The 25,654-nt window shown below is 27.6% G+C and overlaps 7 protein-coding genes across 7 annotated transcripts; 4 read left to right on the top strand and 3 right to left on the bottom strand.

The window, feature by feature from the left end:
* Nucleotides 1-27: 27 nt before the first annotated feature.
* T551_00456 (uncharacterized protein) lies at nt 28-1,236 on the bottom strand (the record flags this gene model as incomplete). Its single annotated transcript, XM_018372722.1, has 6 exons — nt 28-322; nt 370-533; nt 579-647; nt 690-764; nt 813-1,152; nt 1,199-1,236. 6 exons carry the CDS (start codon nt 1,234-1,236, stop codon nt 28-30), a joined length of 981 nt encoding a protein of 326 aa, XP_018231058.1.
* A 704-nt stretch (nt 1,237-1,940) lies between these two features.
* On the top strand, nt 1,941-2,407 carry T551_00455 (cytochrome c oxidase subunit 6, mitochondrial; the record flags this gene model as incomplete). The annotated part of the gene is made up of 4 exons (XM_018372721.1): nt 1,941-1,987; nt 2,043-2,082; nt 2,132-2,282; nt 2,328-2,407. The coding sequence occupies 4 exons, from the start codon at nt 1,941-1,943 to the stop codon at nt 2,405-2,407; spliced, it is 318 nt and encodes a 105-aa protein (XP_018231057.1).
* Nucleotides 2,408-2,564: 157 nt separating this feature from the next.
* On the bottom strand, nt 2,565-5,630 carry T551_00454 (uncharacterized protein; the record flags this gene model as incomplete). Its single annotated transcript, XM_018372720.1, has 7 exons — nt 2,565-2,777; nt 2,820-3,056; nt 3,101-3,301; nt 3,341-3,727; nt 3,773-4,237; nt 4,282-5,534; nt 5,588-5,630. The coding sequence occupies 7 exons, from the start codon at nt 5,628-5,630 to the stop codon at nt 2,565-2,567; spliced, it is 2,799 nt and encodes a 932-aa protein (XP_018231056.1).
* Nucleotides 5,631-6,010: 380 nt separating this feature from the next.
* Nucleotides 6,011-8,480, top strand: T551_00453 (MCM DNA helicase complex subunit MCM5; the record flags this gene model as incomplete). The annotated part of the gene is made up of 8 exons (XM_018372719.1): nt 6,011-6,156; nt 6,200-6,326; nt 6,378-6,506; nt 6,550-7,156; nt 7,199-7,749; nt 7,793-7,905; nt 7,949-8,330; nt 8,373-8,480. The coding sequence occupies 8 exons, from the start codon at nt 6,011-6,013 to the stop codon at nt 8,478-8,480; spliced, it is 2,163 nt and encodes a 720-aa protein (XP_018231055.1).
* A 232-nt stretch (nt 8,481-8,712) lies between these two features.
* On the bottom strand, nt 8,713-12,148 carry T551_00452 (uncharacterized protein; the record flags this gene model as incomplete). The annotated part of the gene is made up of 24 exons (XM_018372718.1): nt 8,713-8,831; nt 8,876-8,894; nt 8,934-9,007; nt 9,052-9,118; nt 9,164-9,270; nt 9,318-9,411; nt 9,545-9,649; nt 9,693-9,758; nt 9,804-9,845; nt 9,891-9,920; nt 9,965-10,004; nt 10,048-10,067; nt 10,118-10,172; nt 10,213-10,239; nt 10,283-10,447; nt 10,496-10,607; nt 10,654-10,741; nt 10,787-11,079; nt 11,121-11,168; nt 11,210-11,271; nt 11,318-11,687; nt 11,733-11,835; nt 11,878-12,032; nt 12,076-12,148. 24 exons carry the CDS (start codon nt 12,146-12,148, stop codon nt 8,713-8,715), a joined length of 2,334 nt encoding a protein of 777 aa, XP_018231054.1.
* A 311-nt stretch (nt 12,149-12,459) lies between these two features.
* On the top strand, nt 12,460-13,304 carry T551_00451 (uncharacterized protein; the record flags this gene model as incomplete). The annotated part of the gene is made up of 2 exons (XM_018372717.1): nt 12,460-12,750; nt 12,798-13,304. The coding sequence occupies 2 exons, from the start codon at nt 12,460-12,462 to the stop codon at nt 13,302-13,304; spliced, it is 798 nt and encodes a 265-aa protein (XP_018231053.1).
* A 206-nt stretch (nt 13,305-13,510) lies between these two features.
* On the top strand, nt 13,511-25,645 carry T551_00450 (uncharacterized protein; the record flags this gene model as incomplete). Its single annotated transcript, XM_018372716.1, has 21 exons — nt 13,511-13,574; nt 13,625-13,782; nt 13,828-14,118; nt 14,162-14,365; nt 14,408-14,542; nt 14,582-14,710; nt 14,752-14,879; nt 14,928-15,127; nt 15,173-15,418; nt 15,461-23,268; nt 23,313-23,541; nt 23,583-23,836; nt 23,879-23,983; nt 24,027-24,227; nt 24,274-24,476; nt 24,518-24,740; nt 24,786-24,866; nt 24,911-25,088; nt 25,138-25,289; nt 25,333-25,379; nt 25,426-25,645. 21 exons carry the CDS (start codon nt 13,511-13,513, stop codon nt 25,643-25,645), a joined length of 11,256 nt encoding a protein of 3,751 aa, XP_018231052.1.
* Between the last annotated feature and the right edge of the window lie 9 nt (nt 25,646-25,654).

Below are 25,654 nucleotides of genomic sequence, written 5' to 3'. Positions count from 1 at the left end.
AAATCTTAGATATAATATACATACATATCATATCTTTCTAGACCGTGTTGTCATTCCTATGTTATTTATACTGGTAGATTTTGCTGATTTGGTATTTAAATGTTTAAAGTCAGCATCATCAAATTTATTATTAAAACGAACATTCTTATTGTTTAAATTCTTATTTACCGCAGAAGCTTTAGATTTATATGTTGCAGCATAAAAACCAATAAATAAAACGAGATATGAGGACAATAAAAAACATCCAGTTAAAGCAGCAAATTCTTTACCAGCACAATCCCCAGGATTCGGCAAATAAGGAAAGTAATTGTATACAAAATATCTATTTTATAAATTAGTAGGAATAATAAAATTATATAAAAAATTTACGTATATGTTGCAAAATAGACAAACAAAAGGTCAAAAATAAATTGAATAATTTGAATGAGAGTTACACATTTTTTCCACCATACTTTAACACCACATGCGCACAAAAAATAATAATAATACATAACTACATGAACCCCCAAATTTAAAAAAATTGGAATATATGACTAAATAATGTTAATTAAATATTATACATATAAAAATAAACAAACCACTGGAGTTTGACCAATTAATTGTGAAAAGCACAAAAAAATGGTAGCCCCATGATGATAACAATGAAGCTAGATGCGAATTAACAATCATTTTATATAAAGATGTTATACAAATTGTAAAGGTTTTTTCTTCAAGAATAAAAATACTGTGTCCATTAACTCAATATATTTAATTAAATAATTCAACTAAAATATAATAAGCATCTATATTATACAAAAAACAGAAATACGCACATAATAAATTGTAACAGTAGGCTGTGACCATGATCTAGCATCACAAATTGAATAATACAATCCATTTTTCCATACAACAGGAAACATTTGCTCAAAAAGAAGCAAAAAGAAACATCCAGATAAAATGCTTAAAAATAAGTTATATATCCGGGAAATCGTATTCAATCTTTTTGGTGAAAACGGTTTCATAATTAACTGTCCAAGAAATATAATAACGTAATATAGCACAATTAGACTAATAACTTCTGTCCACGAAGAAAGAAACGTTTTTCCGGGAACAAAAACAAATCGATTCACTGGATATCCCATACATTTTTCCCATATTTTAGCAAATATAGGCCTAGAAAGAATCAACACGTATTATATACAGGTAAAGGACAGTTTACCATAGATAAATACCAAAGGGACGTTCTACTGACAGCATTGAAGATCAATACGACTCTTCTAAACTCTTTTATCAATATTTAGCCCAAAACACTGGTCAAAAGTCCCGTTCAAAAGAGAAATATTAATAAATCTATTACGTAGAAGCTAAAAAATAGTTCTAATTGAGCTTTTAAGCAACTTTACTGCACTATTTTTTGCTTTTTTTTTTTTTAAAGGTCGATAGCAGATATTTATTCCCCCAACACGAAAGAAAAGCTATCTTATAGATATTAAATAAAAATGCACAAAACTAAATAAGAGAATATAAAGAATAAATTAAATAGTTTCTAAATAGTTTTAAAAAAGTAAAATAATAACAAAATAGCATTAAAAAAGCAGAAAAAAATTAAAATCAGAGCAATAATTTGCACAAGAAATATAAATTTAATAAGTTTTTAGCTCTAAAAAATCTATATAGATTTAAAACAATCAAAAAATTTAAAGGAAATTTCCTATATATTAATAGTCGTGATTTTTTTATCAAGTCATTTATTCAGGGACATCCGTGCGTAAGACTCTATAATTAAAAATAAAAAATATAAAGTAGTTTACTAAGATATTTAAGTTTTTTGCTATTTTTTCTGAAAGATCATTATGTTTTTCATAAGGACGTTTTTAAATGGAAAAAAACAGACATTAAATAGCCTCACAATAAAATTTTCCAGGGCAAAAACAAATCCAAATATTATAAGTCAAATAAGAATGTCACATTCTCATGAAAATGATAATTTTGAATCTTTTAATGAAAAGTAAAATATAGAAAATGGAAAAAATAACTTTTTGTTGATAAATATGTGGTTATAGATACGAAAAGTTTTTCCAAAATGTTGATGATCTTTTTGAGGTAGTGCCCAGACGAACGCAAGTAGAACTCTTGATGCTAAAAATAATAGCTTCAACGTGGTCTTAATAATGCATTTGCATATGACTTTGTTCCTATGCCATCTGTTATTGAACAAGCCTTACGAGCAGCCAGAAGAGTAAATGACTTTCCTACGGCAGTCAGAATATTTGAAGGAATTAAACAAAAGGTTGAAAATAAAGGTAGATGCGAAAAAGAATAGGCTGTTATCTAATCTATTTCTTTAGAACAGTACCAACAGTATTTGGATGAATTTAAGTCCTTGAGAGAAGAACTTGGTATTTCTTTGAAAGAGGAACTTGTATAACTTTCTTTTAAACAATCTATTTTTTCTCAATCAAATTTGACTCCAAGTATATCTATAATTGTGCATGGATACTATGGTTATTAAATATTCAGAAAAACTTTCTCATTGTAATATATCACCTATTGTTTTATCCTATATACTTTTTATTCATATGCTTTCATTTCTGACTTTTTTCAAACATAGATTCTACATTTTTAATAATTTTATATCCAGCTTCTTCTCCTATATTTCCAAGTATACGTAAATTATCAGCAAGGTATCTAAGATCCAATAAAACGTGACTTTTTAAATTTTCTATTTCTAAAGAAAGATTGCTAAACTCCTTTGACAATACAATTACATAAATGTTTAATATTTCAGAGATAATATTCTATAATTTATTATTAATTTTCAATAAAAAAAAAGAAACAACCTGTGTAATATCTTGTTTTAAATATTTTTTTAAAACTTTATAAAGAGTTAGAGTATCCCTTACAAGGGATTCTATGTAAGAATGCGGTTTCGGACTACCATCTTCAGCTTTAGGTAATTCTTTTGACCAATCAAGCGTTTTTAATCCACATGAGGGCGAATTAATAAGTATATCCAATCTATCAGATATAATAGAAATAAATTTTAAGTGTATTTGCTCTTGATGTTCTTTATAAGCCTATAATATTAACTTTTTAAGTCAATATAGAAGATTTTATTTACTTTTACTAATTGATCAAATTCAGAAAGATTAATAGTTCCCAAATGTCTTTTCATAAATTCAAGAATGTATGGAATCAAACAAATAATTAGAGATATTGAATGTGAAGCTAATGCTAAATGTTTTGCTGTTATAGTTTTAAATCCTGAAGTTTTTGTTGCACCTGCACCTAAAATTAATTGATAAACTTTGAAATTATATAACTATTTATATTAAAAAAAACAATTCAAAATTAATTTTACCTCTAAAATTTCCAATAAATTATTACTTATATCATAAGCAAGAGGGGGAATCAATATTAAAATCTTTGCATAATCTTCTACAATTAAAAACAAAGATATTAATGATGTAGTAACAAAATAATTCTCATCTTTAATAGTAATAAATGATTTCAAATTTTTTCCAGCTGTATCAGTAAAATTAACATCAGATTTTAAGTTTTCAATCTTATTAAACAAAAAATCTTTTTTCCATGATATTGGATCAAGAACAGCAGAGTCTATAATACAATTAACTACATTCTGAAAATCCTCAGTAATTTCTTTTTCTGGAATCCATTGATCTTTATCAAGAATTGATACTTCTAAAGACATCTTTTCAGAATGATAGTTATTAATTGATTCTTTAATCTAAATATAATTAAACTTAATTATATGAATATAGGGTTTCAATACATGAGACAAAACAGTTTTTTGAAGCAATTCTCCAAACTTTCCAGTTAAAATTTCACATTGAGACAAAAAACGATTATGTAAAACAAAAAAACGAAAAATATCGTTTCCTAAAAGCTTAGTATTCTGAGGAGCTCTAATATTTAAGACTTTTACTATTTCGACTTGAACAACATCAACTACAGTTACTAAAATATCAGTAATATCTATAGATGTCATTGATGTTAATTTATTAGCAAAATTGAATTTATTAATTAAATTTAATGTGATATCTAAAATCGTTTTTTGGTAAATTGACAATCTTTCTATGAATAAATATATTCTAGCATAAATCATGCCAATCATTTGAAGAAAATCCTCAGGTGTCATTTCTTTTAATGAATTAGCTAAAATAGAATATTCTTTAGTCATTGGATTCAATAATTCGTCTATATTGATAGGGCTATTATCAACCTGAAGTAAAAGATTCTAATGATAATTAATAATAATTTAAAAAATCTAAAATAATTTACTTGTATTATAATATTTTTAACTTCTTTTAAAATTATACCATAATAATATTCTAAGGAATTTTCAACAGAATCTGTCATATAAATCCCTACAATTATTACTTTTATTTTTTCTTGAAAATCTTGATCTAAATTAATATAATTTGAGTTAATAGTTTTAACTTCATTTGTTTTTAGAGAATCTGAATAAAATTTTGAAATAACTTCTGAAGAAACAGATGCAATAATTTGCTTATGATCTTCTATTAATAAATTTGCAAATTCTAACGATAGTTTATTTTTAATATCTTCAGTCAAATTTTTTAATTCTTTCACAACAGATGAGAGAGCAGAAATTTTTGATAAAGGTATATCTTCAGAGTCATCAAAATTTTGTTTCATCTCTTCATTAATCTTGTTTATTGTATCCAAAGCAGAAATATACTCTTTTTTCTTGATTAAATTACGAACTTCTGATAATTCAAGCAAAATATCATAAATATGTTTAAAAACATGACTCAATTTAGCTAAATTTTCCTTTTTTTTCATAATCTCCATAATTTTTAATCTAGGTTCCACTAAAGCATTATTATTATTAACTAATTTATTCCTCAATTCTTTTATTCTAGCAACACAAGTAGAAGATTCTTTATATAAATCCTGCAAATAATCTATAATTGTAAAAAATGAAGTACTTGCATTATTTATTTCTTTTATTAAATGAACTTCAACAATATCCAAATACCATGATAACTTTTCTTGTAAAATAGTATTATTTAAGAAAGTTTTACATTCTCCTGAAATAGGATTTTGAGCAAAGATTGTAGAATTATCTGTAACTAAGTCAAATATTCTTGAATTTTCAAGTTCAAAGTTAGATTTAAAATAAACTGAAGGAACAGAAGACAAAGAGCTTTCTATAGATTCTGGTATTTTATCCAAAGAAACGTAAGGAAAACTTTCTTTTTTAGAGCTTAAAGACTTAGAAGATTCATTAAAAGATATAGAAGAACACGTCGATGAATATACATTATGTTCATTAAAACCTAACTTTGAAGTATCCATCTCAGGCTCACAAAAATTACTAATATCCTTATTTTTCTTACTTAAAGAATAGCGACCATATTCTGAGGAAATTTCTGATAAATACTGGTGAAAATCCGAAATTTCATATTTTGGAATATGTGTTAATAAAACAGAAGGAATATCCTTTATTATAGACTTTTTCAAATACTGTTTCTCGTAAGGATCATTAAAAACAGAGTAAATATCAAAAACTAGTATATATTAATTAAGAAATTAATCAATTATTTGTTTATTTAAATCTTACTTCTTTCTGAAAAAAAAAAATCAGAACTTTCTTGTTTTTTCATTAATTTTCAAAGTTTAAAAGAATATAAAACTAATAATTTACTAAATCTTTTTATTCCATTTCTTTTTATTAAAAATAATATTTAATAAAAGACAATTTTTTATCTAATTCTAAATGTTAAGTTTCAGACGTTAGATTCGATCATAAATTTAACATTCAGAATATTTAAATAAAGAAGAAATCTATAAAATTCATATAAAAAAGTCAATTTTACTATTTTTCAAAGAATTAATAAGGAAAAATAAAATAAGTTCTTATATATATTTTTTTTTATAGTTTTAATAAACCTTTTCTTGATTAGATATATATCAAAATTAAGCAACTATAGAAAAATATAAATTAAGAGATTGAATTAAACTAAATATATAATATTTACTCATTATGTCTGGTATTGGATGGGATCAATCGTTTGTTTATTCAACTAGTGTTCTCCCTGGAGAAGTACAAACAGATGCACCTAAAGAACTTGAGAAACAGTTTAAAGATTTTATTCAAGAATTCATACTTGATAATTCTTATATTTATAGGTAAAAAATGAAAAATAATTTCTTTTTCCTTATATAAATTCAGAGATCAATTACGAGAAAATATTTTAGTAAAACAAAATTATTTAAACGTAAATATTTCACATCTTATAAGCTTTAATGAAGAATTGGCACATAAACTAACAAATGAACCTGCAGATATGCTTCCTCTTGTTAGTTTTTCTTTTCAAATTATTACAAGTTTTTATTAATCTTTGTTTTAGTTTGAATTAGCGATTAAAGACTGTGCAAGACAACTTGTTTATCCAGGATCAGATTCTAAGAAAGAATTTCCAGATTGCCAAATAACACTAGAGTATGATGCAAATTATACATTGATTCGGGATCTTAATGTTTTTTTCTTACTATATTTATTCAATATTTATAATAATTTAGGCAAATTATATATCAAAATTAGTTCGAATTCCAGGAATTGTTATTGGTGCATCAACTTTATCATCAAAAGCCACAAAACTTCATATTATGTGTCGGAATTGTCGTAATATAAAAATTATTAGTGTAGGCGGAGGATTTACTAATATTCAATTACCAAGAACTTGTGATAGTCCAACAACTCCAGGTGAAAAAAAAGAATGTTCTTTAGATCCTTATATTATTATTCATGAAAAATGCTCATTTATTGATCAACAAGTTCTTAAATTTCAAGAAGCTCCAAATATGGTACCAGTTGGTGAACTTCCACGCCATATACTGTTAAATGTTGATCGGTACCTTACAAATAAAGTAACCCCTGGAAGCAGATGTACTGTTATTGGGATATATTCAATTTACCAAAATAAGTCATTTAAGACTAGTGGAGCAGTTGCTATTCGTAATCCATATGTCAGAGTAGTCGGGTTACAAGTAGAAATGCCTGGAAATTCCGAAAAAACGGTTATATTTACAGAAAAAGAAGAAGATGAATTTCTTAAACTCTCTCGGAATCCAAATCTATATGAGATATTTGCAAGTAGTATTGGGTCATCAATTTATGGAAACACAGGTAATATTTTAGTTTTTTTTTTTTAAATTAATATTAGCATAGATATAAAAAAAGCTATATGTTGTCTTTTATTTGGAGGTTCTAAAAAAATACTTCCTGATGGAATGAGGCTAAGAGGAGATATTAATATTTTACTACTAGGAGATCCAGGAACAGCTAAATCACAGTTACTTAAATTTGTAGAAAAGGTATCACCAATTGCTGTTTATACATCAGGAAAAGGATCTAGCGCAGCAGGTCTTACTGCATCTATTCAACGTGATACTACATCGCGAGAATTTTACCTTGAAGGTGGCGCAATGGTATTAGCTGATGGAGGGGTTGTTTGTATTGATGAATTTGATAAAATGAGAGACGAAGATCGTGTTGCAATTCATGAAGCTATGGAACAACAAACTATATCTATTGCGAAAGCAGGAATTACAACTATTCTTAATTCAAGAACTAGTGTTTTGGCCGCCGCAAATCCTGTATTTGGGAGATATGATGATATAAAAAGTCCTGGTGATAATATTGATTTTCAAACAACAATTTTATCACGATTTGATATGATATTTATTGTAAAAGATGAACATAATGAAGTTAAAGATAAGGTTTATTTTTGTTTTGATTTTTTAATATTTTAATCAATTTTAGACAATTGCAGCACATGTAATGAATATTCATATGAATAAAACATTAAAAGATACTTCATCAATAAAAGAAATAAGCATAGAAAAAATGAAAAAATATATTAGTTATTGTAGAAAGTAAACAACATTTTCTAAGTTTATATTTTTAACTTTTTGTTAGTAAATGTGCTCCAAGATTAACTCCTGAAGCAGCAGAGAAACTTTCTAGTCATTTTGTAGCTATTAGAAAACAAGTTCATCAAGTTGAACAAAATAGCAATGAGAGATCTAGTATTCCTATTACTATACGTCAATTAGAATCAATAATTAGGATATCAGAAGCTTTAGCAAAAATTCGTCTAAGTGTTGTTGCAACAGAAGAACACGTAGACGAAGCTATAAGGTTGTTTATGGCGTCTACCATGGATGCAGTAGGACAAGGTCAAGCTACAAGACATGAATTAGTTGAAGAAATTCATAAAATTGAATCTGAATTGAGAAAAAGATTACCAATTGGATGGAGTACATCATATGCCACTCTTACAAAAGAATTTGTGAATGGAGTAAGACAATAATTTTTTATATTATTCTAAAATATTTGATAGAAAGGATACTCATTACATGCACTTCAAAAAGCATTGTATATAATGGAGCGCCGAGAAACTATTCAATTACGAAACCAAGGTGCATCTGTATATAGAATTGGGGTATAATATTAACTTTCGAAATACAATTTAATACCAATTTCAAATTTTTGAATTATTTATAAAATTAATATAATCATTATTAAAGATTAGTATATGAAAACAAAATTCTCACAGTCCTTAATCAGAATATAAATTGCAATTAAATGAGGCAAACATACCAAGAGTTTAATACTAAAAACTTAAGAATGACTAAAATAATAATTATTTTAAATTTATATTATTTTTAACATATCAATTACTATAAATTATCATTATTGATTACTGGAACTTTTGTTTTTCTTTGATAATCTTCTTCTTCAACCCTACCCATTTTTTCAGTTGGCAAAATAACAGCACGATCTAAAGTATATGGGAGACCTAAATTAAATATTAACCATAAAAAAGTCTTAAGGATTATTAACCTCTATGTCTACCACGAATCTATTTTATTAGAAAAAAAATATGAATGTAATCACAAACCTGAAGAGAAATAATAACAAGTTTGCCGATAATAGAAAACTTTGATGAAAATGATGAATTTATATCAGGTGAACCTATTTTTTATAAGAAAACAATTAATGAAAATGTTAACTATTACCAAAGCTAAGACCGACTGTACAATACGCAGAAATTATTTCAAATAATACAGAGAAAACATTAAAACTCTAAAACATTATTATTATCATTATTATTTAAAAACATTCATATACAGGAATTGACTCATCTTTAATTTTTTTGTTTTCTACAATACATATAATAAAAAGTCCTAAAAATATATACCAGAGATCAAAAGAAAGTTGTTGTCTTATATGTGTTCCTAGAAAAAATTATGAAAAATAGACATAATTACCAAAATAAATATACCAACGAATGAAGCATTTTGAGAATCATCATCATTACTATATATTCCTAAAGACCTTTCCTTTCCAAAATTAAAAATCATATATATTATAAATTTCTAACCTCATAAACATTAGTTCTATAAATTAATATTAGAAATAATTTTTAGAATATAAAAATAATTACTTTCTTATACTAACTGCAACCTATAATGAACATTAATATAAAAAAATAGCCAATAATATACGTACAGGAAAAACAGAAATGTACATCATAAACATATAACTAACAAGAACTGCTGTATGCAAAGTTGATAAACTAACAACAGTAAATCCTGCAGTGCGCGTAGCAATCGACTTAAATAGATGAGAAAAATAGTTTTAAAATAAAAATAAAGACCTGAAATAAACAATTTAAAACTTTAAGATGTGTAGGTCCAATTTCTTCCAATGAAGGATTATTAAACTAAAATGCTATAAATTATAGCATTAAAAACTAAAAGAAACAAACATCTAAAGCTATGAAAATCAATGTATCAGCGATATTAAGTATCTTAGAAATATTAAAAAAATATTCATTTTTTCAAGAATAGCTTACTATTAATAAGGCAAAAAGCCAGAAAGTAACCTATTAAAAATAAAAAATAAGCAAATAAAAAAAATAAACCAAACCCTAGATGGAAAAAGAAGGGTAAAACATCGTCTAGGATGACTAAAAAATTAAATATGTAATATGATTTTTTCTAGACTAATACTCAAGAAGAAAATGCAAACTCTAGATCCATTATTAAATAAACAGAAATATACTATTAATATGATATCTACCTCCCTATGTAAAGAATTTTTCGGAAGAGTAAAAGTTATTATCCAAATAAAAAATCTTCAATCAGTTAATAATATAATTTTATCATCTAAGATACCTTAAAAGAATAGGAAATGCAGTATTTCTAAAAACTACTATAAGTATATTTATATAAAAGATATTTTTACCCAGCTATGATTAGAAATGAACCAAGAATTAAAACAAAATTCGATTGCCTATATTTAACCATAGAAGTTGCATTTAATGTCATTCCTAAAGGGCATAAACAAAATATAATCCTAAATATTTTTATACCGAAATCATTGAAAAGAGATGCTGAAGTAAAAAATGCCCTTAAGTTTAAATTTGTATTTAATAATAATAATAAAACAAATTCTTACCACCAAGAAGGGGATGCTAATGAATCAATAATGGCTTCCTTATACGATTTTGCAAAAACTGAAAAAAGTAAAAAACAAATAGCAGCAAAAACATGAATTAAAACATAATAGCCTAGAAATAATTAATCGAAAGAATAATATTGATTATTATAACTAACAAACAAGTATCCAACATAATAATTTCAATGCTCTATACTCAATACCGCCTAATTCATCACGTTGTTCTTTCGTTAAAGTAACAAATGCCTATGTATAAATTAAATATAAATTAATGCAAGTAACAATAATTACTGAATTGCGTCCTATCGTAGGTTGATACGATAAATAAGGAAATGATTTATTAGTCCTTTGAGAAAAAGGACTGGAATCCCTCTTTTTCCAAAAGGCATTAGAAATATAACGATCAAAAGTGCTAACTTTAGAAATACTTCGATCGATAGTAATAAACTTCCTCATACGTAAATAATAATTATTATTGTCATATGTTGATAATCTTGTAATGTTGGTTAATCCCTCATTGATTATTGAAACTGATTGAGGCTCAACACTTTTAGATTTTTGCAATTTATTATTAAATTGATTTTCTAGCTAAATTATAAAAAAAAAAATTGATAACAATATATACCTTGTTCAAAACGATCAGGAACAATATAAAGTTCATCATCTTTCGGTCCTGCAAAATTTATATTGCAATATACAAATTAGATTAATTACCATCAATTGATGATCGAACGGGAACAGGAAGATCACCAAATCGAATATCTGAATTACCGTGCCTAAAATTAAACTATTTAATATATAATGTTAATATTTAACCCTTACCTTTCTTGCTGAAGAGAAACACATTCATATTTCTGAAATTCGGTAACAAAATTTTCATCTTTATTATGTTGACGATTAGCATTAAAAGATGAATCCATTCCTGCAGAGTTTAAAGGACCTCCTCTTTTGCTATCAACATCATTCCTTCTTTCAAGCTCATTCATCCTTATTGGAGAAACTATATTCCCAAAAGATGTGCCTATTTTGCAAAAAGGCATTGACTGTGTTTCATTTTCTATAACACTTTCTCTCCTTAGCAAAACATGAATTGGTCTATCACCAACCCCTCTTTCCTCAATTTCACTATACGACATAAATACGTTATTTAAACATTGATTTTTCCTTAAAGACTGAGTACGCGCTTGTTGGACTTTTATGTTTTAGAATCAAATATATAAAATTTCATTGTGCTCACCAATGTTATCGAATTTACTCCTTATAAGAAAAAGGCGTACAATAGCTGTAAGAGAATGAATAAAAATAGGAGTTGTCAGCATAGGGATAATATATAAAACCACCTATTATTAATTAAAAAAGCAGCCTCCATTGTATTAACACACTTGTTGATAAACAGATAGAGTATTAATATCCAATGTCACAAGCCCTGCCTGCGTTGCAGCACTAGTTGCAAGAAAAAAAGCATCAATATATTGAATATTACTTTGTAGATAAATTAAAAACGTGCCAATAAGAATCATTACTGCAATATAAATACCTAAAATACTTTAAAAGCTAATAAACTAATATACAAAACTTACAATGGAGCCATAAAAAACTAACTTTTGGCAACAATATTTGTATTGTTTTCAATTTCTCAATTGTTCCTCCCATGATTTTCAAAATTAAAAACTAAAAGACATGATTTTAAAAAAAAAACAAATATAATAAAGTAGAATCATAAATTTGTCTTTTTATATTACTGATTAGTTTAAAAAAGCCAATTTAATATGTCAAAATTTGCTTAAAGTTATAAGTTAAATCATCGATTCATGTAATTTCAACGTCTAAAAAAAATAGAAAATGAAGACAAAATATATTAAGCAATTTTATAGAAAAGAATAAGTATTTTTATAGAAAATAATGATTTTTTTTACATTTTCAAGTAGTTTCCTTGTTTTCTTTTAAAAAATTGGCTTTAAAATATGTCAGAAAGAAAGGTTTTAAATAAATATTATCCACCGGACTTTGATCCGAGTAAAATTGTAAGATTACACAAGGGATCAGATAGGAAAGGGCCTCGGCAGCAAACAGTTCGCTTAATGACACCATATTCTATGAGATGTAATACCTGTGGCGAGTATATTTATAAAGGACGGAAATTTAATGCAAGAAAAGAAAACTCAGGTGAAAGCTATTATTCAATACCTATTTTTAGATTCTATATCAGGTGTACAAGGTGTTCATCAGAAATTACGTTTAAAACAGATCCTAAAGTATAGGGATATATGGTAAATTTAGAGCAACATTAATGTTAATATAGAATGCAGATTATGCAGCAGAATATGGTGCTTCACGAAATTTTGAGCCATGGAAAGAAAAGAAAGAAGAAAAAAATGATGAAGATCGTCTAGATGAGCTAGAAGAAGAAGAAAATGCCATGACGGCACTAGAACATAAAACTTTGGATAGCAAAATTGAAATGGAAATATCTGATGCACTAGATGAAATTCGTACAAGAAACGCACAGAGGGAGAGGCTGAATCCAGACCAAGCACTCGAACGGATTGAGCAAGCAAAACATGAGCCGTCACAAGAAGACATTCAAGAAGCTATAGAACAAAAAAAAGATATGGAAATTGCACGGGCTGTTTTTAGCAGTGAAGACGGGATTGTAAGACGTCTAAAAGACGAAGAGACCCCAACTGCACAAATGCTTCTCAGTCGATCTACAAAAAATATCCAAATACCTGATTTCAAAACACCTTATAAACGCAAAACCACCATTTCTTCTCTTGGAATAAAAAAAAAAAAACTAGGCATTGTATAATTTCTTTAAAAAATTCTAGAAAACATATACTTTTTCCATTTATATACCTTTTATTGTATATTTCTACTTCTTGCTTTTTTTTAATAAAATTTTAAAATCATCGATAGCTTTAAAAAGTGCCTTACAGAATCCAAGTTTCAAGATTTGCACGGATTGATATGGATCCATAAGGATTTTGTGCATTAAAAATAGATTTGACATGAGAAATGGCACCTTCAAATCCAGGGCGGATGGATCCGGTGATTGCACGGCTTTCCGACCCTTCAAAAGGTGAAAATAACGAAGATTTAGGGAGAAATATATTGATAAATATTGGATAGATATAAAGTCGAAAATAGATGCAGCAACAGAGTTACTGGAGTTTCTGGATGCTCCTCAGTTGGATGATTATCAAGGATTTTTGTTTAAATTAATACCCGCAATAATTCAAGTGTTGGATAATGAGCAACAGAATTTTTCTAATTTTTCGCTTGAGCAGGTTTATATGGCGAATTAGAGGCCTAAAGTGTATTAAAATAAGTAGAAATTGCGTGGAAATGTTTTAAACTTGCTTCATCGGTTGCCTTTGAATGAAACATTTCGCCCATATGCTGCCAACATAATGCAAGTCTTAATGAAAATTTTACATGCAGATTACGAAGACAATGCTATTTTATGTTTAAAAATTATTATTGATTTCCATCGAAATTTCAAACAAAATTTGGAAGAATATATCCAACCATTTTTAGATTTTGTATTAGAAGTATTCAAAAATATGCCACAAGTTGTTAAAGAGAGTTTCCCGCCTACAGGTTCTCCTGGATCTACTTCATCTGTATTTAAAAATTATTTTTTGTTTCAAAATTAATTATTTTTAGTTGACAAATATAAAATTATCTCCTGAGCCTTTATCATTTGAAAATTCTTCTGAAATAGAAGAAACTAGTTTGGTTTCTACGAGAAAATCCAAATATAGCTTTAAAGTGCTTACAGAATGCCCTATTATTGTTGTTCTTTTATTCCAGTCTCACAAACAAATCATTTCTACAAATTTGCCTGCTTTTATTTTTGCAATAATTGAAGTAATTAGTTATCTTTTTTTTAAAATTTTTTAATATTTATAGATGCTTTCTTTACAAGCTTCTCCTCAAGCTGAAGCACATTTAATTGCAGCTTCCAAAAATGAAATATTTACAGGTGTTTCACCTAATATTTTAGATAAAAGCTTATTTGGAGAATTTATAATAGCTCAAATAAAGGTTTTTATGAAGATTTATAAATTTATTTAATAATTCTAGACTATGTCTTTTTTAGCTTATGTTTTACGAGGATTTACTACAGTAATGAAAAAATACCAAAACAAGATACCCGAATTTTGTGTCCGTATTTTAAAAGATTGCCCACCAGAAATATCTTCTGCAAGAAAAGTATTGTTATTGTAAGAAAAACATATACTAATTATTAAAAGGAACTGTTAGTCGCTACAAGACATATTTTAGCAACAGATTTCCGCAATGCTTTTGTTAAAAAGATAGACCTTTTATTAGATCAAAAAGTTCTTATTGGAGAGGGTGTAACAGTCCATGAGACATTAAGGTAAATTCTAAAGTATAAAAATAAAATAATATAATTAACTTAAATTAGGCCTTTAGCATATAGCATGCTTGCAGATTTAATTCATCATGTACGTTCTGAACTTAATGTGAAACAGATAAGTCAAACAATTCGTGTATATTCTGCTAATCTCCATGATTGGACTTTGGCAATCAGTATTCAAACTATGTCTGCAAAATTGCTTTTAAACATGATTGATAGAATAATGAAACTTCCTCAACAATCAGAAGGTAATGGTCAAATAAACTATAGTTGTTGTTAATTAAATATTTCAGGACGCCAATTATTAATTATAATTTTAGATAGTTTTGCAAAAAAGCTTAAAGAGTTGAATCGGTTTTATCCCTTTTTAAAACATAAACATTTTTTAGACAATACTTCAAAGTCTGAAAACACAAAACAAATTCAGGAACATGAAAATATTAAATATATAGATATTGAAAATAGATTGGATCTTAAACGTTTAAATCCAATTGAATCATCTTTTTCTGCTTTTAATTTGTCACCTAGTCCACTTAAAGGTTTGCAATAAGTCTTAAGAGTTGATATCTAAATATATTTAGACGCACGTGTATTATTTAAAAATCTTATAATTGGCTTAAAGCCTATACTATTCGGTCTTAAAAGTTGTAATCCATTATCTATTTGTCCATTATCCAATATGCAACAATGGAACGATGTGGTTAGAGGACTAGATGCGTTCGATGTTTCTCTTTTTACAAAAATATTCGATGAAGGTTGTAAAGGATTTATTTATTACAAAAATGAAATAGAAAAAAATACGCATGATACTAAATCTAGAGATAAATTAACACCTATGGATTCATCAATTACAATTAATATACCTAGTACTAGAGAAGAGAAGGATGTTATTGAGACATTTGCTACTATATTTATACATATTGACCCAGCTGTTTTCCAAGAAATATTTCAAACGCAACTTCCTATATTTTTTGAACAAGTTCTTGAAAATCCTTCACTACTTCATATTCCCCAATTTTTTTTAACTAACGATAATACATCACCTGGATTTGTTGGAATTTTATTATTATTTCTTAAAAGCAAGCTAAAAGAAGTTGGCACGGATAATACTTCTAGAACCTTAGTTCTTTTGAGATTTTTTAAACTAGCGTTTATGGCAGTAACAATGTTTCCTGACTCCAATGAAACTATTATAAGACCGCATCTTAGTTATTTTATTATTCAATCTTTTAAGTTATCAACAACAGCTGCTCAGCCAATGAATTATTTTTTACTATTAAGATCTCTTTTTCGAAGTATTGGCGGTGGACGCTTTGAACTTTTATACAAAGAAGTTTTACCATTATTACAAGTAATTCTTGAATATTTAAATAATTTAATTCAGTCGTCAAGAAAACCATCAGAAAGAGACTTATTCGTAGAGCTTTGTCTTACTGTTCCAGTTCGATTAAGTGTTCTTTTACCATATTTGAACTATTTAATGAGGCCATTAGTGTTAGCTTTGCGTCCAGGATCTGATCAAGTTAGTCAAGGTTTACGAACTTTAGAACTTTGTATTGATAACTTAACCCAAGATTTTTTGGATCCAATTTTAGCGCCTGTTGTTGATGATCTTATGGCAGCTTTATGGGAACATTTAAAACCTCTTCCATATAGTCATCAACATAGTCACACTACTCTTCGTATTCTTGGAAAATTAGGAGGAAGAAATAGAAAATTTATAATGGGTCCTAAGAACTTAAATTATAAATGGGATTTAGAAAGTCATCCTCGGATTTTAATATATTTACATGGTTCGAATAAACCTCAGATATTTCGACCTACATTATATATAGATCTTTCAGTTGATACAATTAAGGATTTGCGTGCAGATTTGAGTCATAAAGAATATGCATATCAATTTCTTAATTCTATTGTCAAATTGTTTTTAAATTCTAATGAACATCCTCCTAAATTCGGTGAACTTCTTAGAAAGCAAATTAAAATTATAATTTCAGGAGATCCTTCATTTTTTACAGAACTTGCAGAAAATGATAAAATGAATATAGATGAGTCCATGTATTCTGAAAAGAAGATTCCAAACACGTCTAATATTTTAGTACATGAAACTTTATGGAAAAAAGCTCTTTTGGGATGTTTTTATGCTGTGTCTATTGAACAATTAAAATCTGATGTTAAAGAATTTATTACTAACCTGTGTATACATCTTACATTTTTAGAATTACAACAAACTTATGAAGAAACTCAAATTCGTTTACGGCCATTTTCCATTTTAACTTTTGTTGACCCTATTTATTTAGATATTAGAGTAATAGGTGATGTTATAGTAACCGGATTAAGTTCAGAAATAGAAGAAGTTCGGAATCTCTCAGAATCTTGTATACAAATATTTTATAATACTTTAGTTACAATTTTGGGGTCAAATGAATTAATGGACAAAATACCTTTGTTTCATTCACTTGCTAATAAATTTTGTCATGCATGTTATAAAGAGCATGGTTATGATAAAGCTGGAGGAGTTTTGGGTATAAAAATTTTGATTAAAATTTTAAATAAATATATCAACTGGATAACAAACCATGAGCTTGACTTTATTAAAGCATTATTATTTGTTTTGAAAGATACATCTCCAGAAATACCGTCAACATATATTAACAATGCTGTTGATACCATTATGGATATACTAAGACTATGTAACAGCGATACTAGTGGAAATGAATATAATAATGAAAAACAGCGAAAATTTACTGCTTTAACTGCGTTATTAATAACAGAGCTTTCAAACCCAAACACCATAGTAAGAGAAACAGTTCAATCAGCATTTCATCTTTTATCTAAATTACAAGAAACAGAATTACACGAATTATTAAAACCAGTTCAAGAAAGATTATTGCAGCCGATTTTTATAAAACCTCTTCGGGCACTTCCATTTGGAATGCAATTTGGACATATTGATGCTATTACGTTCTGTTTATCACTAGAGCCATCTTTTTTGGAATTTAGTGATGAGCTAATTAGGTTACTTCATGAAGCATTAGCTCTTGCTGATGCAGAAGATGAAGCATTGGTAAGTGCTAATAAAACTTCTCAGTATAAAAATGCATCGGCTCTAATTAATCTTCGTATCGTTTGCATTAAAGTGCTTTCAATAGCAATATCTTGTCCTGAATTCTCTACTCCTGCACAAAGTCAAACAAGAGCAAGAATTATTTCTGTGTTTTTTAAGTCTTTATATTCTAAATCGAATGAAATAGTTGAAGTTGCAAACAAAGGTTTAAAACAGGTTTTAGCACAAAACCATAAACTTCCAAAAGACCAATTACAGGCTGGACTACGTCCTATTTTAATGAACTTATCTGATCACAAACGTTTGACTGTAGCAGGCCTTGAAGGTCTTGCACGTTTATTAGAACTTTTGACAAGTTATTTTAAAGTAGAAATAGGAAAAAAACTTCTAGATCATTTAAAAGTTTGGGCTGATCCTTCCATTTTGCAAATGATTTCAGGGAGTCCGTTAGAAGAACAACATTGCATTACAATCATTTCTGCAATTTTAAATATTTTCCATCTCCTTCCTCCTTCAGCAAATACTTTTTTAGAAGAATTAGTAACTATCGTTATGGATTCAGAAAGCCAGCTTAGAAGAACATCGTCAAGTCCATTAAGAAAACCTCTATTGAATTTCTTGAATAAATATCCTAATGATTCTTGGAATTATTTCGCACCAAAATTAGATCAGCAAAAATATAGTTTGTTTTTTTCTCAACTTCTAGTTTCAGATATTAGTGAACCGTTAAGAGCTCATATTTCATTAAATTTAAATTCTATTATTTCGCATACATTCTTTAAAGATGATAATAAAGATAATATTTGGGTTATTGTTTCTGGAATAACAATTATAAAAATTTTAATATCAGATATTAAACTTTCAATAATGTCAAATACAGATTTAATAGGAACCTTGCTTAATTTTTTTTCTATTCCTTTATTGCAATCATTAACAAATAAAGGCGATGAATATTACCTTCAAGTTAAGTTAATAATACGAACTTTAGTAAAAATATTGAAAATGTATATTCAGCAATTTCCTAATGATTTTAAAGTAATTTTTCATTGTTTTGAGATAGCATCTATGCGAAATTTAATAGGATTTAATGTGTTTGATGAACTAATATCAGAAAAGATTATATTGAATAAAAGTATTCAATATAAAAAAGATATTATTATGTTGTGTTTTAACATTATTACTAGTAAACAAGCTACGCCATGCTGGAAAACATATTTATTTCGGAAAATAGTTAATCCAATATTATTAATAAATTATAGTAGACATGAAGATTTAATTGATAAATTATTAATTGATACAATACACACAAAAATTTGGAAGTTAGCTTTAAGCGATTTTGGAGTTGATTTATTTTTTCCAACTGATACTATTAAAAATGAAATAATACAAATGACTGCATCAATTATCAAATATAACACATTTTATGTTAATAGTGATGCTAAAAAAGATATACTTAAATTTGCATGGAATTATATTAAATTGGATGATATTATAGTTAAATACTCTGCATATGTTCTTTTAGCATATTTTTCTGCTTTTTATGAAGCTTTTCCAAAGATTATAACGCAAATATATACGACACTATTAAGATCATCTCATTCTGAAGGAAGGCATCTTGTAAAGCAGGCTTTGGATATTTTAGCACCAGTTTTATCAACGCATGCGTTATCTACTTCTGATGTAAAATATCCTGATTGGATTAAATGGTTGAGATCTGTAATTGTGGAAGAAAATAATAATATCCCTTTATTGGTAAACGCGTTTCAGTTTATTATACATCATGAAGGTTTATTTTACCAATCTCGAGGTCTTTTTGTTCCACAAATAGTTACTGCATTGCCTAAACTTGGTTTTACACAAAGTGCAAATATTGAAACTCGAATTATAACAATAGAACTTATCGAATTAATAGCTAAATGGGAACAGCGTCGTTTGCAATTATACCAAAGTAACAATAGTTTAGATTCTACAAAGTTTGAAAAACAGTTTACGGATGATAAATCTTTTGAAATGGATGTTGAATCAATCAAACATACTAAGGAATATATTCCATCAATGGTTTTGCAAGATGCTATTATTACTTATCTTGCAAGAGTTGCATGTTCATCTTTTGAAGGTTATTCAAGAAAAGGGGTTTCTAATAAAGCTATTCCATTAATACGTCAACTCATAAATCCTTATTATTGGAAAGATGTTACAATAAAACTCTCATTTTTTGAAAAAATACTTAAACATACAGAAATTTCTAAAAAGACTATAGGACAGTACTGCACTGTACTTGAAATTCTTTCAGTCGTTGTTGAATTTCAATCTAATCAATGGATTTCTGAGAATATTCATCAGTTTCAAGACTTATTAGAAAAAGCCATTAAGATAGATAACGAACAAATTCATAAAGCCTTAAAACCGATTCTTATAAAATTGTTTGCAAATATATCAGATGATAAAGAGGGTTCACATGGATTAGAGTTCAAAACGTTTATTATTAATACTATACATGATAATCTTCAAAATTCTACTAATTTGATTTCAACAATTAATCTTTTACTAATTATCCCAGCTGAGAAATCCGAAATTTTAGATTCTTTCATGTCTTCTTTAATAAAAGTATTTCAAAAAATAGTTAAAGATCATTTAACATCGGTACAACAAAATCGTCTAGCGTCTCAAAATAGTGTTACTGATAATGATTATTCTATTAACAATTTTGCTAGTATAGATCCAGAGACAGTAATAACATTAATTGAGGGTTTTATTACAATTATAAAAAAAAGAACTTTGCATCTCGGTGATCAACGACGTTTATTTTTAGCTACATTAGCTCAATTAATAGAAAAATCACCTAGCTCTCATCTTTGCTTTATTATTTTAGATGTTTTAAAAGAATGGGTAACAGAACAAGTTTCTTTTCCAACAATGAAAGAAAAAGCTGCACTACTTTTAAAAATGATATCATTTGAAGCTAGAGGAGATAATGTGCTTTACAATGAATTTTTGTCTTTAATTATTGCAATATATGAAAATCCAGGAATTTCACGAACAGAATTAACAATGAGACTTGAACAAGCTTTTATGATTGGCACAAAAACAGAAAATATTTCTATAAGAAACCATTTTATGAAAGTATTTAATAAGAGTATACCAAAAAATGTCTATACTCGTTTGAATTACATTCTGGGTGTTCAAAAATGGGAAAGTCTTGCGGGTTCATTTTGGATCAATCAGGCAAATCAATTATTAATTGGATCTATAGTGATTGAAGAAAAAGTATCTATTTTAGAAACAGATCATGTTTTTCGAACATTAACTTCAGATAAACAGCTTTTATCATTAATAGACGATGAAATATTAATGATAGATAGCGAAATTGATTCTCTTTTATTAAATCACAAATCATTTCTTCAATCTATAAATAAATTAACTGCTGAAAGCATAATTATACCTTTATCATATTTACAATTTTTAGAAATGAATACTAGTTCTCAACTATGGTCTGATATCTTTACTATATCATGGAATTCGATAGGAAAAAAAGATAGACATGAGCTTTCTAAATCAATTGTAACACTATTAGCAAATAGCTATCATACTCAACAAATAGATAAAAGACCAAATGTTGTCAAAACAATACTTAATGGACTTGCGAGAAATGCATCAACGATAAAAATTCCCCCTCATTTAATAAAGTATTTAGGAAAAACATTTAATGCTTGGTATGAAGCTTTAGAATTATTAGAAGAAATTTCTTCTCAAGGTAGTAAAAATATGCCAACTTTAAGAGAAAGTGCTTTAGATGCTTTAGCAGAAATGTATGCTACTTTGCAAGAAGATGATATGTTCTATGGCTTATGGAGAAGAAGATGTCAATATCTTGAAACCAATACTGCTATATCCTATGAACAAAATGGAATGTGGGATAAAGCTCAACATATGTATGAAAATGCTCAAATTAAAGCACGAACAGGAGTTCTTCCTTTTTCTGAATCAGAATACACATTGTGGGAAGATCATTGGTTATTATGTGCCCAAAAACTTCAACAATGGGATATTTTAGCTGATTTAGCAAAACAAGAGAACTACTCTGATTTGTTTTTAGAGTGTGCATGGAGAGTTACTGATTGGACTACTAATAGAGAAACCCTTGAAGCTTCAATAAAATCACTAATGGATATTCCTACTCCTCGCAGATATATTTTTGAGGCTTTCACTGTTCTTCAGAAAACTCAAACAAAATTAGAATCTATTCAAGAGTTTGTTCGTATTTGTGATGAAGGAATACAATTATCATTAAGAAAGTGGTATCAGCTTCCAGTAGTTGTTTCAAATTCTCATATACCTCTTCTTCAAAATTTTCAACAATATGTTGAATTACATGAAGCTAGTCAAATTTATGCCAGTCTCTCATCTACTAATACTCAGAATTTAGAAACAAAATCTAAAGAACTAAAAAATATTTTGAGTACATGGAGAGAACGTTTACCAAATATTTGGGATGATATTAACACATGGAGCGATCTCGTTGCATGGAGGCAATTGATATTTTCTGCTATTAACAGAGAGTATTTACCTCTTGTTTCTTCACTTCAGCAACAAACTGGAACAACCGGAAATAATTCAAATGCAACTTCATTTGCATACAGAGGTTACCATGAAACAGCATGGATAATTAATAGATTTGCTCACGTTTCTCGAAAACATCAGTTAGCAGATGTATGTATAAATCAGCTTACAAAAATATATACATTACCGAACATTGAAATTCAAGAGGCTTTTCTTAAATTAAGAGAACAAGCAAAGTGTCATTATCAAAATAATAATGAATTAAATATGGGGTTAGAAGTAATAAGTAATACTAATTTAATGTATTTTGGACAACAGCAAAAGGCTGAGTTTTTTACATTAAAAGGAATGTTTTTGGCTAAATTAAAATTGAACGATGATGCAAATCAAGCGTTTGCTACAGCTGTTCAAATCGATCTCACTTTATCTAAAGCATGGGCAGAATGGGGACAGTATAATGATAAATTGTTTAAAGAAAATCCCCGAGAAATTACAGCAGCAAGTAATGCTGTAAGTTGTTACTTGCAAGCAGCAGGTCTGCTGAAAAATGGAAAAGCAAGAAAGGTTTTAAGTCGAGTATTATGGTTGTTAAGTTTAGATGATAGCTCTGGTGCAATTTCAAAAGCATTTGATTCATATAAAGGCGATATATCTGTTTGGAATTGGATTACTTTTATACCTCAACTACTTACTTCATTATCTCATAAAGAGGCACGTCATGTTAGAAAAATTTTAGTTCGTATTGCAAAAACATATCCTCAGGTTAAATTTAGTTTTGTAATCTATAGTTTTATTAATATTTTTAGGCACTATACTTCCAACTTAGAACTACAAAAGAAGATTATACTATTATTAAAAAGCAAGCTTTTGCAGCTGCTCAGTCAGCTTCAAAAAATAATTCTATTTCATCACATAATCAAGTAGTTAATTCAATGAAACAAGGAAATGTACAAGATCAAGCTAAAACTAGTAATGAAACAGATACGAAGCAAACTCCTCAAATATTCTCTTTCCCTAATACAAAAACAGAAAATAGTATGTGTTACTAAAAACTATTAAGTCAACTAATTTTTTAGATATTTTAACATCTAATAATACTACTCCAAATCTTCAACAACTATCTAATTTTCATCAAAATCAACAGATTCAACTTCAAAATCGTCAACCATGGGAACATGTTGACGAAATTATGTCAATTTTAAAAACAGCTTATCCTTTACTTGCACTTTCTATGGAAACTATGGTTGATCAAATACAACAACGGTTTAAATGTACCCCAGATGAAGATGCATATCGTTTAATTGTTGCTTTGCTTAATGATGGAATACAGGTATATAAGCAAAAATTATTGTTTTTTGTTAATAAAAAGAAGTATATTGGAAGATTAACATCTGTTACAAATGAAACTAAACTGCCTTCAGTTACACAGGCAAATATTACACGGTTTGCTGAAAGTGTATTGCCAAAGAATATTAAAGTATATATTGTATATTTTTTTAATTCAAATAATTTAATTTTAGGTTGCATTTGAAAATGAATTTATTAAAGAAAAATTAAATTTAAATGATTATATTGCAAAATTAAGAAAATGGAGGGATAATTTCGAAAATATTTTAGATAAAAGGCCTGGACATCAGCCTTTAGAACAATGTAGTCTTTATCTTAGTGAATTCCAGTATCAAAAATTTGATGAAGTTGAAGTTCCTGGTCAGTATCTACAGGTAGATGGTGTTTGAAAAGTAGAACATTATAATTAATTTTATTTAGCATAAAGAAAATAATAATGATTTCGCACGTATTGATCGTTTTATGACAACATTAGATGTGATAAGAGGGCATGGAATATGTTATAAAAGATTAACTATTAGGAGTTATGATGGTGATATTTATCCATTTGCGGTTCAATACCCAGCTGCTAGACATTGTCGTAGAGAAGAAAGGATTATGCAATTATTTCGTATATTATCTGGGTTAGATATATATTATAATTAACTGTATTTACTTTATATAGTGTTTTATTAAGAAAAAAGGAAACCAGAAGAAGAAATATAACTTTTACTCTTCCTATAGCAATACCAATTGCTCCTCATATTAGAATTGTAGAGGATGATCCCTCCGGGATTTCTTTACAAGGAATATATGAAGAATATTGTCGTCGACACAATATGCATAAAGATGAACCTTTGGAATATTTTGCGTCAAAACTAAATTCTCATGGACCTCAATCTTTAAATGTAAATTTATTATAGTTTTAAAATATATTTTTAATTATTTGAAAGAAAGAAGATATTATTAATCTTAAAGTCGAAATTTTGGCTTCTATTCAAAACAATTTGGTTCCAGATGATATCCTTTTAAAAGTAAGTAAAATTTGATTTTTATTTTATTATTTAATATAATAAAGTATTTTAAACAATTGTTTTCTACATTTTGCGACTTTTGGAGATTTCGAAAACAATTTACTCTTCAGTATTCAGGAATAGCATTTATGACTTATATAATGAATATTAACAATCGTTTTCCAAATAAATTATATATTTCTAGAAGTTCTGGAAATATTTGGGGAACTGAATTTCTTCCAGGTATTTTTATTGTGTTTAAAAATAATATTTAATTTGTATCTTTTTATAGCAATGGCTTTAAACAATCCTGTTTTCCATAATGGAGAAGCTACTCCTTTTAGATTTACCCCAAATATTCAAACATTTATTACTCCAGTAGGCATTGAAGGAATATTTTCTAGTGCTTTAATGGCAATTGCACGTTGTTTAACAGAACCTGAGGTAAGTTTAGCTGTTAAAGACTTTGAAAAATTAACATTGAAAGTTTGAGCTTGATCAGCATTTAAGTATTTTCGTACGAGATGAATTAATGTTAGTTATTATATAATAAGATATTATTTATTAACTATTTGTTTAGTACATGGTTTACTCAACAGCATCGTCCTTTGATACAAGAGAATCAATTTCGTGAAAGAGTTGTTGGAAATGTTGATTTACTTGTTAGAAGAGTTTCATCTTTATCTCAAGTTGCACAGGGGAATTTACCTGCTAACCAAACAATAATTGATTTAGTATCACAGGCAGTTAACCCAAGAGCATTAGCACAAATGGACCAATTATGGGCAGCATGGCTTTAATATAAATTT

This window comes from Pneumocystis jirovecii (assembly GCF_001477535.1).
Source record: "Pneumocystis jirovecii RU7 chromosome Unknown supercont1.2, whole genome shotgun sequence".
Taxonomy (NCBI): domain Eukaryota; kingdom Fungi; phylum Ascomycota; class Pneumocystomycetes; order Pneumocystales; family Pneumocystaceae; genus Pneumocystis; species Pneumocystis jirovecii.
The sequence above is the reverse complement of the archived record's forward strand: the minus strand, read 5'-3'. Positions and strand labels throughout refer to the sequence as shown.